Source organism: Trachinotus anak, unplaced genomic scaffold, assembly GCF_046630095.1.
Source record: "Trachinotus anak isolate AG129_WGS33_773 ecotype Australia unplaced genomic scaffold, CSIRO_AGI_Tana_v1 ptg000032l, whole genome shotgun sequence".
NCBI lineage: Eukaryota > Metazoa > Chordata > Actinopteri > Carangiformes > Carangidae > Trachinotus > Trachinotus anak.
Window position 1 is genome coordinate 19,054,464 of NW_027273883.1, and position 14,041 is coordinate 19,068,504.

Below are 14,041 nucleotides of genomic sequence, written 5' to 3' on the forward strand. Positions count from 1 at the left end.
GAGTGATCACTGTTGCTTCACAGCGAGAAAGTTAGATTCTGGTTTCGAGCCTGGGGCCTTTCTGTGTGGAGTCTGCATGTTGTCCCTGTGCTGCATGGGTTCTCTCCAGGTACTGCGGCTTCCTCCCACAGTCCAAAGTCACTGTGGTACCAGACCCTCACGAGCATCAGGTGAACAGTATTGTACTGCAGAAAGTAGTGTGCTGCTGCAAAAATGGTGAGAAAAAGGCAATTAACAATGGAAGAGAGACAGACCATCATAACACTTAAAAATGTAGGTCTTTCCTACAGGGAAATTGCAAAGAAAGTCAAGCTGTCAGTGAGTACAGTTTTCTTCACCATCAAAAGGCACTCAGAAACTGGGGGAAACTCTGACAGGAAGCGGTCTGGCAGACCCAAAGCCACAACTGAATCAGAGAACAAGTTTCTGAGAGTTAACAGCTTGCGTGATAGGCGGCTCACAGGCACAGCTTAATAGTGGTCGTAGTAAGCAGGTCTCAGTTTCAACTGTGCAGAGAAGACTTCGAGCTGCAGGTTTGACAGGACGAGTTGCAGCAAGAAAGCCATTGCTAAGATGTCAGAATAAGACAAAGAGGCTCTCCTGGGCCACGAAACACCACCATTGGACTACTGAAGACTGGAAGAAGGTATTATGGACTGATGAATCAAAATTTCAAATCTTTGGTTCATCACGCAGGATCTTTGTACGCCGTCGAGTAGGCGAGATGATAGTTCCACAGTGTGTGACATCAACTGACAAACAATGAGGAGGAAGTGTGATGGTCAGAGTGAGCGGCACCCTGAACCAATACGACTACCACAGCATTCTGCAGCGCCATGCAATACCCTCTGGTATGCGCCTAGTTGGTCAGAGGTTCATCCTACAGCTATGCCAAAACTACCTCAGGAAAAAAGAACGAGATGGTAAGCTTGAAAACATGGAGTGGCCAGCACAGTCTCCAGACTTAAACCCCATCGAGCTGTTTTGGGATGAACTGGACAGAAGAGTGAAAGCCAAGCAACCAAGTGCCACACATTTATGGGAACTTCTGCAACAGACTTGGGAAGAACTTTCTGAAGAATATTTGATTTCTATTGTAGAAAGAATGCCACCAGTGTGTTCAGCTGTTATATCTGCCAAAGGTGGCTACTTTGATGAGTCAAAGGTTTAGAATACATTTTGGTCTATAAATTGATTCCATGATTTCTTTTTCAACCCAAATTGCTTAATTGTTCTATGCTTTCATTTCAGAGTGCAATGACACAATAAACTGAATCATTTTCAGTAGAAAACTGGAAAAAGTGTGGTGTTCTAAAACTTTTGACCGGTAGTGTATGTCCTCCTTTAATCTTACATTTTCTTAAACTTCATTTAATACTGGGGTCTAAGAGATTCTATTAAAAGAAAAACAACCTTACTATGTTGCAAAAATGAGAAAGCACCATGTTTTCTTCCTCAGAAAACCCGTTGTTATGACGTGGATGAAAAAGTCTGGTCGAACCAGTGGGGAGCCAAAATGCAAGCAAAATTTTAGCCACACCACAAATGGCTCAGTAGATGTATGCTATACTATACAGCTTCCCTGGCATAATTACACAGTGTTATCTGTATCCAGAGTATGGGTTAGGCGGGCTATGAGAGAATCAGTCCCCAGCAGTGTCTTCCTACAGTCTGGCCGTAGTCTCCTCTCAGTATCAGTGTGAACAGTGTTTCTAATACATAAAGTACACATTTTCTTTAGAACTTTATGTCATTGGAATAAACAGGGCAAAGTAATGTCGATGTAGCCTAATAAACTATATTGTGTATCACCATACTCTGAGGTCGGTACGCATTTGCCAGAGCAATTTGTGAGTACAACCTCTAGATGGCAGCAGTGCACTGTCCCTAGTTCAAAGAGCTGAGCCGCAGCTGTCAGAGAGAACTGGGTTAGATTTGTGGGGCAAATGACCTCATAGTGTAGCATCATCTTCATCACTAGGAGATGAAGACAGAATTAAATAGTCTCTTTCCTTCAGTGTCATTTTCCCCTAAAAACAGGCTTTAGTAGCCTATATGGTGGCAAAAGGTATTGTTGCTACCCTTATGGGCATCTTGCAATCATGCAGAAGGTCCTTACTGCTAGGAAAGTAAACACTGCAACATCATATGATGACGTTAACTGTGAGAGGAACTATAGACTGCATTGCCACTATTGGACGTCCGATAGAAGGATATCCGTGGTGTCTGGCGTTGTTATCTCCCACAACATCTGGCTTTGAGCTTATTAAGGCAAACACTCCCGAAGAAAGACTCCCACGCCGCCCGCATCAGCACCGCAGTGAGTGACGCCGGGGCTGCTGATGTGCTGTGGCGCACACTAAAATTGGGTGGCGCACAATGCACCAAAACCCCCCGAAACGGAATCCCAGGATATCCCACCCTCACCCACCCCTCGAAACGGAATAGACCTCCTCCCTCAGTCCTCCTCCCCTCCTCTTTTACCTCCGCCTTCTCTCACTATCAACCCCCTTCCTCCTCCTCTCCCTCACGTCCCGGCTCGGGAGCGCCGCCGATCGGTCGCCAGGATTTTCCCTTCTCGGCCAAAATGGAGGAGGAGGTCTCTCGCTTAATGAAGGGAGCACAGATTGTATGACCGGATCTGCTTCAATGAAAGGCGTCAGGATCCGCTTTTGATGATAAATAAATTCCTGCAACAATAAAACCCACTGAGGATATCTATCGCTTTTTCCGCAGGAGCGACCACAGCCATGAGCGCAGGAGAGGGACTAGATGAGGCTGCGAAGGACGCGGCAGACATAGCGGCGTTTTTCAAATCCGGTAAGTCGGGAAGGGGCGAGTCTGGCTGTGGGAGAGCCAGAGTAGAGCTGTCGCTGTGATCACTGGTGGTCTGCCACATTGTTGACAATAATGACAAAAAAAAAAAAAAAAAAAAACACTGATTGGTTTCATGGGCGAGATGTGCTGGCTACTGCGCGTCGGTCCAGCTGGAGAGATGCGCACACCTTGTAGTTATTTACCACATTGTAGTCCACTGACTTGACATTCCGCAGCCTTTGATGACAACAGCTCGAGTAACACCTCCTGAAATATGTGCTTTTGATTATTAGGCAGTGACCCCATTTTGGGTTTGACCAAGTAGGCTACAAGGTGTGGATGGTTTGAGCTCGACCACAGTCTCTGGGCAGCACGGGTGTTTCGACGTTACTCGCTACGTTCATCACGAACCCCACGGATGCGGGTCGAACATTTTTTTTATGAAATTTCTGTCCGCAGACGTGTATAGACGGAACAATATTGCAAACGGACATGCGATCATGCATCACTCTTAACAGAGGTCTCTCAGATCTCCTGCACGGATAGAGGGAAGGCCATGGACGCGCATATGGGCAATAGGTTGCACTCTACGCACTGGGCCTGCCTAATATGATGGCATCATCATAACAAATAAGGATAGGCCTGCCTCTGCATCCAAAACATAAACACATTTTATGGGTCCCAGGGGGTTGCACTGGTGCCTGATGTCAGGCAGAGGTAATAACACAGGGGGAGTTTTGTTATGCACTTTGTTGTGCTAGATTATTGTCTGACCTGTAGTTGTAGCTGTAGCTGTAAGATGTACAGTAATTTCAGAATGCCTCAGTATTCTAACTCCCATGCCTATTATTCTTTACCAGTCATGGTTTACCTGTTAAGATATTATGAAGATATTAATTTATTCCTATAGGAGGATATGTTTTGCTGGGATATTGGTATACCCTTGTAAGGTATAGCAATAGACTTTTCAAGATGTAGTCTTATTTTGGCTATTTTAAACCTTTATAACAGTGGAAACATTGTATGGCAAGTTTTAAAGCTGGGAGTTTTCATCAATATTTGTTGAGATTAGATATTGTTTTCTTTTTCCAGCTAACCCCCCCCCCCCACCTGAATATTAACCCACAATCAAGCCTCCTCTTGTTCTAACTTTGTAAAATACATCTTTATCCCAATCTGACAGAGGCATGAGGTGGACAGGGAGTTTTTGGGAGGTACATGTTAAAGCAGAAGTCCAGTGTTGGGAAAGATGTCGCCACCATTAGAGGGGGACCACCTCTGATACACACCAGAAGAAGCAGCTGTCTCTGGCTCTCTCTCTCAGCTGTTTCTCTCTTTGACACCTGGTGCCTTGGGGTCTGCTGGTCACCAGCTCCACAGAGTACACACATACAGGAACACACACATACAACCGGCATGTGCACAAATCCAGTTATTGCATGGTAATCAATAAATGCAGCACACACACACGCACACACATACTTCATATTTTTTTAAACAGTCTATAAACCGCATACTTTCTTCTAGAAATTGCCTCTGCCACTCAGACTGTTAGGAATGTTGTCAAAATGGATTGTATTCAAATGCTACAGTCTCTCTTACGGTTGGTTGGAAGCCTGCCAATGTATTTTCCTATAGCTGTGTTGTATCAGGCTGGAAAGTTGGCTCACAGTGAAGCTGGACTGCTTGGATGTTTATATAGCAGCAAACGCAGTTCATACAGTATTCATGATGGAGACAGAAATAGGTTATGGCCTCAGGAAACTTTTATAAGAGACTATTATGAAGAGAAAGTATGTAAAAAACGCTTTTTGGGAGACTAACACTAAATGCTAAGCGAATAATATCATATACCTGCATGCAGGTGAGATAGTACTGAGGTAGTCTGAAAAATTCTAGTCATCTTGTTTGATTAATGTTTGTCATTCTAGTGGCCACATTGACAGTGTCAAGATGAACACAATCAATTATACTGTATGTACATATCAATTCTTTGCACTTGTGATTTTAATTGGCTTTCATTCAGCTGAATAATTTTACTATGACTTCATGTTATTCATTCACTTCATTCAAACAAAATAATGATCTCATTCAGTTTTATTAATCTAAGATAAAAAAATATATATTTCATTAGTCATCTGCTAAAAGTGTCATACTTCTAAACCTCGGGTTTCATTTATTTTTTTTCATCTCCTTTCTCTACGGTTCAGAGGCAGCTGCCAGCTATTCATTCATTTCATTGACCTTTTTTGTAATCAGCTGCATCCCTTCATTTTAAGTTCTGTCTTTGTCTCTCTTTTTATGTGTGATCCGTCACACACGTCTGAAATCTGTCTGAATGAGACAATGTGTTAGTTATTCATTCATTCATACTTGCAAACAATCTATCCCAGTCTTTCTCAGTGTTTTCACTGTGCAGGACCAGTAGTAATGGCCACCCCGCTCCCAGTAGCCACTCCAGCAGGCTCTCTAATTGTTTAGCTTGTTGCATGTTGAAATCTTGGCACACAGCTGCTCATCCTAGTTGATCCCAAGCACTTTATTTCTGGGACTCTGTGTATGTGCGTGCATGTTTTGTGTTTCTGGGGCTCTAGATGCACTCTAGGTGCCCTAGTTATCCAGTGAAGGCTAGAATGTGGCAGATTATTGTACTAAACAAGACGTAAAGTGATTGCTTGTCCACCTGAGTGGCTCGATCACTCACAAAGAGGTTGACTTAGCGAGAGACTAACTTGCTTACCAGCTGGATAATCGTTTGATGCTACAAACGTGGCCGACTGGGTGATTAAACTGAGATTTCCATCACAGCGCCTAAGTCCCAGTTTTTGTATCTATTCTTGTTTTGAATTTCTTCACCTGAATGGATAATATTATCATCAGCCCTTGAAAATACTTGATATTCCTCTTGGCTTGATTATTTTCAGTGAGCAGATGGAGCTCTCTGAGTCCCACACTGTTGCTGTGGATCACAGCTTAGCCGCTGAGTCACTCTCCCAGGTTGCTCATGCCGTGATTTAAAATCCAATCTTGAAATTTTTGCAACTGGTCAAAGATGAGAAATATTCAACTACTACATTTTGAAAAAAGTTTTTTTTTGTTTTGTTTTGTTTTTTAAACATTTTTCACCCTTTCATGCTCAGCTATCCTGGCATATATCCCTCCAGCTTTTGCAATACATACCTTTTAAATCATAGGAAGACAATAACATTCTTCATAACTATATTTAGTTGTTTACTACTCCTATAAATAGCGCAATCAGTTGACTGTTAGACCAAAATATGTCTCCATTTCTGTTTTGAATACAGTTGATGATAGTAACTCTTTGTTTCCCATTTAGATTACAGATATTTGGACTATAATCAAGCATTCTTCGAAGTGAGGCACCACAGCCCAATAACATACTGCTGATTGCCGAGAGCCCACGCAAAGCTTAGCAGCATGTCCCCTGTGAACTCAAAATATTGGGTAATTTGTAATCAAAGCAAGTCGCTCATAACTAGAGGTTTGCCTTGTTGTGGAACGGTCAGGAAATGTAGTAGGATGAGTCTGGAAGTTGTGGTATATTGTTGTCAAATCTCTTCCAGCTGCTGGTGCAGCACTCGTAGCAACCATGAACCGAGTAAATTCAAGTACCTCTCTGGAATATTTACAGTGATACGTTTTATGCAAAAGTTTGGGCACCCCTGGGTAAATGACATATTTTGTTGATTTTGGAAGTGAACAGGAGAAAATGCAACCCCTGCAGCAAACTGAAAATAGAAATGAGCCTTTTTATTCATGAACCTAAAAAACAGAATAAATTACAAAATAATTGTGGCATGTGCAAAAGTTTTTGCATCCTTCTACTTGTAAAACACAGAATACCTTTAACTCATTAGGCCTGAATTTATACTTAGGACTTGTATGGCAGGTCAAGAATTGCTGTTAGGAATTGTCAGCTGATGACATTTTCAGAGCTGATAAATTCTCTGACTCTTCAAACATTGAGATATCCCTCAACAATAGGCTCCTCTAAGCAAACTCTGAGGATCCGAAAATTTCCACTGCCCGAAATGTCATTAAGAATTCACAGTTAAGGGGAACAAAAGAAGTCAAGACATCTGATCTGAGATCTGTTCTGAGATCTGGACGCCCAACTAAATTCTCAGATAAAACTTCACATTTAGTAGACATAGAAAAAGCATCAGTTGGTTCTTCTTTTCACTTCAAAAATGAACAACATCTGTCATCTGCCCAAGATGCCCAAACTTTTGAGTACTACTGTATGGTTTTTGGATAGAGTATGTCTATAGAGTAAAACAGCGAGGATAGCACTGTCCCTGTATAATATATACACATGAATTTGCCCTCTGAGCTGCAGATATAAATGACAAGTGTGAGAGGAAAAAGTGAGTTTTATAGATTATTGTGTAATCGTCTACAACATATTTTTCTCTATTACCATACCATATGCATACGGTTGAATTATAATGTACAGCAAATACATTCAGTACTCTGGTCTACAGTAATCTGGGACTGTGGCATTATCTTTTGTCTGGCTTGATTTATACCAATTTTGCATGACACTGAATTATTGTGGTATGCTGATCTGGGTCTGACATGCCACATCACCGGCAATATGAATTACTCGATACATTAAAATGATCTATTTGCAGGGCCACCAACACCAGATTAAGATATTCTTCTTTAATTAACAGTCCTATAAATTTCCCAAACCCTCTAGTGTATTAGACGCTATCACAGAAATGTCAACGAAATGTTGGGCTCTATGCAGTATTTTATTTTTCAGCATGTGCAGTGAAGTTTTGCAAAACAGAGCTACTGTCTCTGTCTTATTATATCTTCATGCCAGAGCCATTAGCTCCACATGAACTAAAATCATCTGGTCATTGGTGACACTGAAGCACAGCATTACATCTTTGGATCAACCACCATCAAATATATTTGATCTCCAAGGAGAGAGCCATCTTGGGGAAACCAAAAATAACGTGCGTGATCATATATTTTTACTTAAGGTATTAATTCATAAAAAATCTCTTGAGTGACATGTAATGAAATTACTGGACCTGAACAATAATCTCAACAGACATAAAAGCATCCGAATGCACTGTGCTGGAATAAGATTAAACATCTGTCGAAACAGCCTACGCAAGAGCCATATCCCCACTCATAACTACATTGGTCATAAGACAGCAGTCATCAGTCGTAACACCCATGGTATATGAGGCTTAGTGTTGTTGCAAAGATGAAGTCTTTATTGTGTGAAACTGGCTTCTACTCCTAATCATTACTAATGCAGTCGGGCTTTCAACTATACATGTATGAGTGTCTTGGCAGTCTGCAGTGTTAAATAATAGATATTTTTTTTAATACCTGAGGAATAATTGATGGGCAGGAGCATAAGTGATAACCTCTCTTTTGTCTTTGTAGTTCTGTAGAGAATAATTATGAAGGACTTCTACTTCATAATCAGGTTGGAAACCCCCATTCATTTTTTTTTTTAATTTGAAAAAGAAAAACTCTCTCATGGCTAAAAAAAACTCTTTATGCGTTCTGTATTTAATAGCTTGTCATTCAGTGCCTCTTGCACTGAGGGCAGAGAAACAAGACATCAGCATCACCAGTGGCAGTGTCAGTATTGACAGTGCAGTGAGCTATTTCCCTCTGTGCCCAAAGTGAACCCAGTGACCTGTGCCAGTGCAGCCTGTAATGAGAGCCAAATCACTGAGCAGTGATTCTTCATTTTCTTCTAGCGCAGTCACAGTCGATGAAAGCATAATGACCTAATGTTGTCTTGTGTCTTGCATACTCAAGCAGAAATCTTATGTAATCATGTAGACGAGGAAGAGGACATCAACAGGCCATGCAGTATGCATCTTAGAGCACTGAATAAATGCATAAAAAGAGGAGTCAATGGAAAGGCTAAGACAAATGTGTCCTTAGAGAGGAGACGAACAGAGTAAAGACGCAGAGATGTGGAATCAGGGAAGTAAATGAAAATATAGGATAGAGGGAAGAGAGAGTGAGATCCCAAAAGAGAGGACATGACATACTTAGAGGGACAAACAAGCCTTCACTCATCAAATTATAGAGCTGAGGCTTGGGTGGAGCACACCCTGCAAAATGTAGGCTACTCTGCTCTCCATGAGGCTGAAACCTTATGGTTGCATCCAGGGGCAGCCTAATTGGCAGTTGGTCAGAGTTGGAGACTATAAGCTTAGATTGGCATTGCCTGCCCTGCTAAATCGCAGGAGCCCAGCGATCTCACTTATTCAGCTCAAAGAAGGAGGGGAGGTCTATTCTGAAAGACAGAAATCATAAGTATGTAGTTATGTTGTCATGTTATGCTCATGACAACATAACTACATAAGCGCATATTTCACCAGAACTGTACTGTTTTGTAAATGAATAATTGGCCCACTTGCAATACATTTGCGTATTGGCCCACAGGTTGGGAACCACTGAAAGTAACAAAATGACACAAATGGCGTTATTTGTATGTGTGCAAAGTTACTTTCATACAAATGGTTCCAAAACTCTGCAAATCCAACAAAAGATCCCTCGATGTCACCATGATATTTACTGGCCATTACTGAGAGCCAGGATGTAGCAAGCCTTCAAAATAAGAGTACGTGTTGCAAAATACAGGGGGAACAAAAATAGGCAAAAGGAGCTCTTACATACTGTAAAACTTTATAGCTGTGATCTAAGTCATTGCACCAGGAAATGTTTTCCTTTCATTTGTGGGTTCAACTATATTTACTTCTTAATCAACAGCTTAATGTTGTGATTGCTACAAATTGGCTAAATTGAGTTTCACCTGAACCAGCTATATCATACAATGTCAATGAGTCTGTAATCGATAACATAACTCAATCAATGTAATCAATAACATTCTGTATCTCGATATAAATACCAGTTCACTGTGCCAATAAACAGATCAGGGCGTTCATGTGTATGTGATCAGTAAGTCCAAATGGTCACATGACTAATAAGCCGTTAGCAGCATAACAAAAATGAGCAAATTCCAGGCCAGTGTACTGTATGTGAGTGAGGCAGTTTTCCCTCCCCTCCCAGAGCTTATATAAAAAGTCTACTGTATGCTCCCAATAAGGACCAGATGTTGGGATGCTTGTTATAGCTTGTTCCTCACATAGTGTTTATTGGAGAGTTTTATGGAGAGGACAATCAAGAAGGTAGCGCAGCGAGACAATTACCAGTTTTACAGCCAGACCATGCTGATCGATCTCATCAGAGACTCTCGACCTTTCCAGAGAGTCGTAATACACTTTACGGACATGTAACCCCCCACCATCTCGCCAAATTATTGAATGTTGTAAAATGTCATGTACATCTATGCCAGAGGTCACTTTGAAGACACGCAGACAAGGACCAGGCCTTTCTTGTCTTTAACACAGTAGGAAATGTGCAGATCTTTCCCAGTTTTGCTTGAACTCGAAGGAAGCTGGTCAAATATTTATGCCATTAATTTTCTGGACAGTTTGAAGACGCACAGTCCCTGAGCTTAACCTCGCATGATGCATTGGGGACCAGTCAGAAGCCTCACTGTGGACCTCAGTGAAAAATATGTAGAACAATGATCCTACCTTTATAGATCTATCCTACGTTCCTCTACACTGTTCATTTGCTCAGAGAGTTCCTTCTCATTCATAAATGTAATGTGATAAATATAAAATTATGCACAGCCCTTGAATATACAACCTAAAACTACATTGGTTAGTTTTAGGTTATATAGGGGGGGACATTTTCTTTCCAGCCATCATGGTTGTAATCAGTTGAATGCGCCTCCACATATGGGAGAGATATTGGTCGGTAGCCTTGTCGATAATCAGGAATTCCAATAAGTCGGTAATGTGTGTGTAGGATGCGAAGTGTAGCCTGTGGGACAGCTTCATTACCTCACACATGCACATATACACAGGACGCGCACACATGCACAGAGGTATAAATCACTACGTCCCACCCACGTTGCCCGGGGCCATGGAAGCAAGGAAGAGGGGGATGGAGTGATGTGGGGTGAATGAGCAAGGGATGGAGGCATAGGAGGATTGCGGGTCATAAAAATAGGCTGTGGGCTGGTCTGTGTGTCTCCTGCAAATCCCTCATCTGATAAGAGAGAAACCTCTATCAGTCAACTGCAGACTCCCACTCTTTCTATCCTTTCTCATTCCTTGCATCGCCTCCCCCACTCCTCTCCCACACAGCCCTCCATCATTACCTCATTCCTTTTCTGCGCTCAGGGTTGTCATACATTCAAATAATGATCTTGTTTTGTAATAAGTGTAATGTAGTGCTCTCCTGCCGGTGATTGCCACCACAGTGCATGCCGTCCTTCTCTTGAACCTTTTGGTAAATGATACATCAGAACAAAGGCTTTTAAAATTTCAAAGAGACTATCAAAGAGATGTGTGTCACATTACAAGAAAAAGAAACAACATAAAGTGTGTTACAAGTTTGGACACCACAAGCCACCACAACACTTTGGCACAGATTTTAAAAAGCACAGTGCCAAATTCGCCAATTACCCAAACAGGCAAAGCATTTTCACTGTGTTATGTCAGCTTTTGGAACCAAAATATATTACACTGTTCCAGTAAATGAAGCAGGGAGCAGCACTGGCCAATGACCACACTTACCATTTTCACTTTTATTTTACGAACACAGGATTTTTAACACTGCTTGAAACCATCACATAAACATATATTAATTAGCCGGGATTCCTCCTAATTCTTCTCTCCTCTCCCTTTGCCCCCTGGCAGCAGATGCTTCAATCCTCCCCATCTTTCACAGTTCCTTCCCTATCTCCTCCTATTCCCTACAGCTTAAACCAAGGAAGCATCTGGATCTGGGATTTGAAGTAGCAAGCCTCCCACGGTGCCTTGTGTCTCTTTTTTTTTTTTTCGAGTTGCACTTTGAAAAAGCAGCCACGGTCTCATGAGGCCATGCCCCCCCTTGAGTTCTGAGACACAGTTTTTAAGAACTTCCTCTTGAGAGAGCGGTGCGGTGTCAGTAAGTCAGGTGTCAGGATCTGTGTCATTTTTTTTTTTTTATCCATAAAATCGGTTTGTGAGTGAGTCAGTTCCTCTTCGTGTGCAGAGTGCATTGAAAGGATCACCACACTTCTTTCTCAGTTGTGCAGAAGTTTCATAATTTTGAATTTTTTTCATGTGCGATTAAATGTTGTATAAAGTTGATAGTGTAGCAGTAACTTTCAATTATTCATATTCTCTCCCACACAGTCGCACACTTGCACATGTCCAACTGCATACTCACAGCTACAGATACTAGACCCGTGCGCTTCAGTGCACATCCAGCACTAATGGCATGTTTTACTCTTTTTTTTTTTAGCAGACAAGCCAAGGTCTTACTTCAGTCAGAATGAAAACAAACATTTTGAATAAAGCAGAACATGAACTAGGCTTGGGTAAAATCAAAGCACAGCCTGTAGTGTGTGTTTGCATACATGTGTGAGCTTGTGTGCTGCCTGAGAGTGCTTGTCTTCTGTCAACAGCTGCACGCGGTCTGTCCAACAGGAACTGTGTAGTCTCTCTTTCTCTCTCTCTCACACACACACACACACACAAACACACACACACTAACGTTCCCCCTTGCTTTGAAGACAGCAGCAGGCTCTGATCCCTGTCGCGTGAACAGTGCCAGCCCAGTGCTCCTTTGGCTTAGGAAGGCTAAACTGCCGCTTGGCCTCTCTGGCTTCAGATAAACTAGGTTGAGGATCAAACACCCCATCCAACTGTACTGACTTGCAGAAGTACCGACTGTTGCATTTGTACGGTTTTAGAAGAAAAGCTGCTAATTTTGTTGTGCTGTTGTAGCTAGCTGTTGTTTACTTTGTTGGTGAAGCGTTCACATGTTGAGGTCAGGCTAAAGCTTCGTGCCAATAAAACTGAATGCTTGCACGTCAAAGAAAATCTAATAAAATCTTTAACTACTGGAAGATAAAAGTGTGAAACCAAGTGCACAGTTCCGCTTCATGTGGAAGAATCAGGCCTTTACTTATTTTTCTTCTGTCCCAGGTCTGAGCGCTGCTCTAAATCATGCTCCCTAAAGGCACATTGTGGTGTTAGGCTCAATTAGGATCATCAGATTCTTCATGACAACCATGTATTGAAGCTGCAGGAACAAATTTCAGGTTTTTATTGATAGTTTGCATAAAATCTGAGAGAAATCGGAGTCTTTTACAATCTCAAGAAAGATGGAGTCTAGATGAGGCTTTCTTACAGCTTGATCTCGATCACAGCTACAAGTGAAAGCTCTGTCACTTGTCTTTGACTGGTGCTTTCTTTCTTTCGCCCTGTTTGGTAGAAGATTACCTCTGCCTTCTCTCCTTCCCTGACTCCCTCCTGTCCAAATGACCATGTTGCTACCTAATTCCTGCCTGCCAGCATATGCCGAGCATGATTCCCCTGCGCAGCATCTAGTCACCGTGCATTCCTCCACTCTGTGAAGCTGATTTAACACTGAATTCACACACGTGTATTCACACACTTCTCCTGAGATTTAAACACACTTCGAAAACAAGACATAGCTGCCAAACAGATGTAAGGCCTCTGAAAGTTTGTTCGAGGATGAGCACCCTTCACTGGACCAAACCCTTTATCCACACAACACTGTATAAAATGGAACATACAGTGTGTGAACAGGTGCTTACTGTAATCCTCGCAGGGCAGGAGCATATGCCAGGGTGTTCTTTTCAGAAAGGCAGCCAGGAGAAGTCAGAGCGAAGAAGAGCTAAGCTGCCCCTGTCCCTCATTCCCTGCCTCTCCTCTCTGTTATCTCGTGCCACTATAGTGTCCTACTGATGAGTGACCCAGAAAGAAAGTTTGTCAGTCTGCTGTCAGATGCAAGACACACGTCAGTCCAAATAAAGAATTAAGTGCGATGGACTCGGCATGAAGCACTTCTCAAATCATTTTTTTTTTTTTTTTTTTTTATTCTGAGAAAAAAAAAGAAATGCAGTCATTTTAAATTTAATATGAATTCTTCTGACAGTGCGATTTGAGCGGTGGATGTGTGTATTAGCAGAATGTCCATAATGAATCAGTCGTTATTAATTAGTCAATACTGAATCAATTGGCGATGCAGAAACTGATGTCACTGACTACAGCACTGTTTCTCGCGCAGAACCCAATGTTGACTCCACTCCAATGTTGCAAGCTTAGAATACCAAGCACCAGACACACTG

The 14,041-nt window shown here is 42.0% G+C and overlaps 1 protein-coding gene across 3 annotated transcripts in view; it reads left to right on the forward strand.

Annotated features, from left to right (window-relative positions):
- The window catches only part of triob (trio Rho guanine nucleotide exchange factor b), a 113,453-nt gene that overhangs the window by 4,390 nt on the left and 95,022 nt on the right, over window positions 1-14,041 (forward strand). For all 3 annotated transcript variants that reach the window (XR_011686654.1, XM_071468892.1, XM_071468890.1), the window contains exon 3: window positions 2,737-2,820. Coding sequence is in view for 2 of the 3 variants with exons in the window: in XM_071468892.1 (XP_071324993.1) it covers window positions 2,737-2,820 (84 nt within the window). In the remaining variant the exon portion in view is untranslated. The remainder of the gene's footprint in view (window positions 1-2,736; window positions 2,821-14,041) is intronic.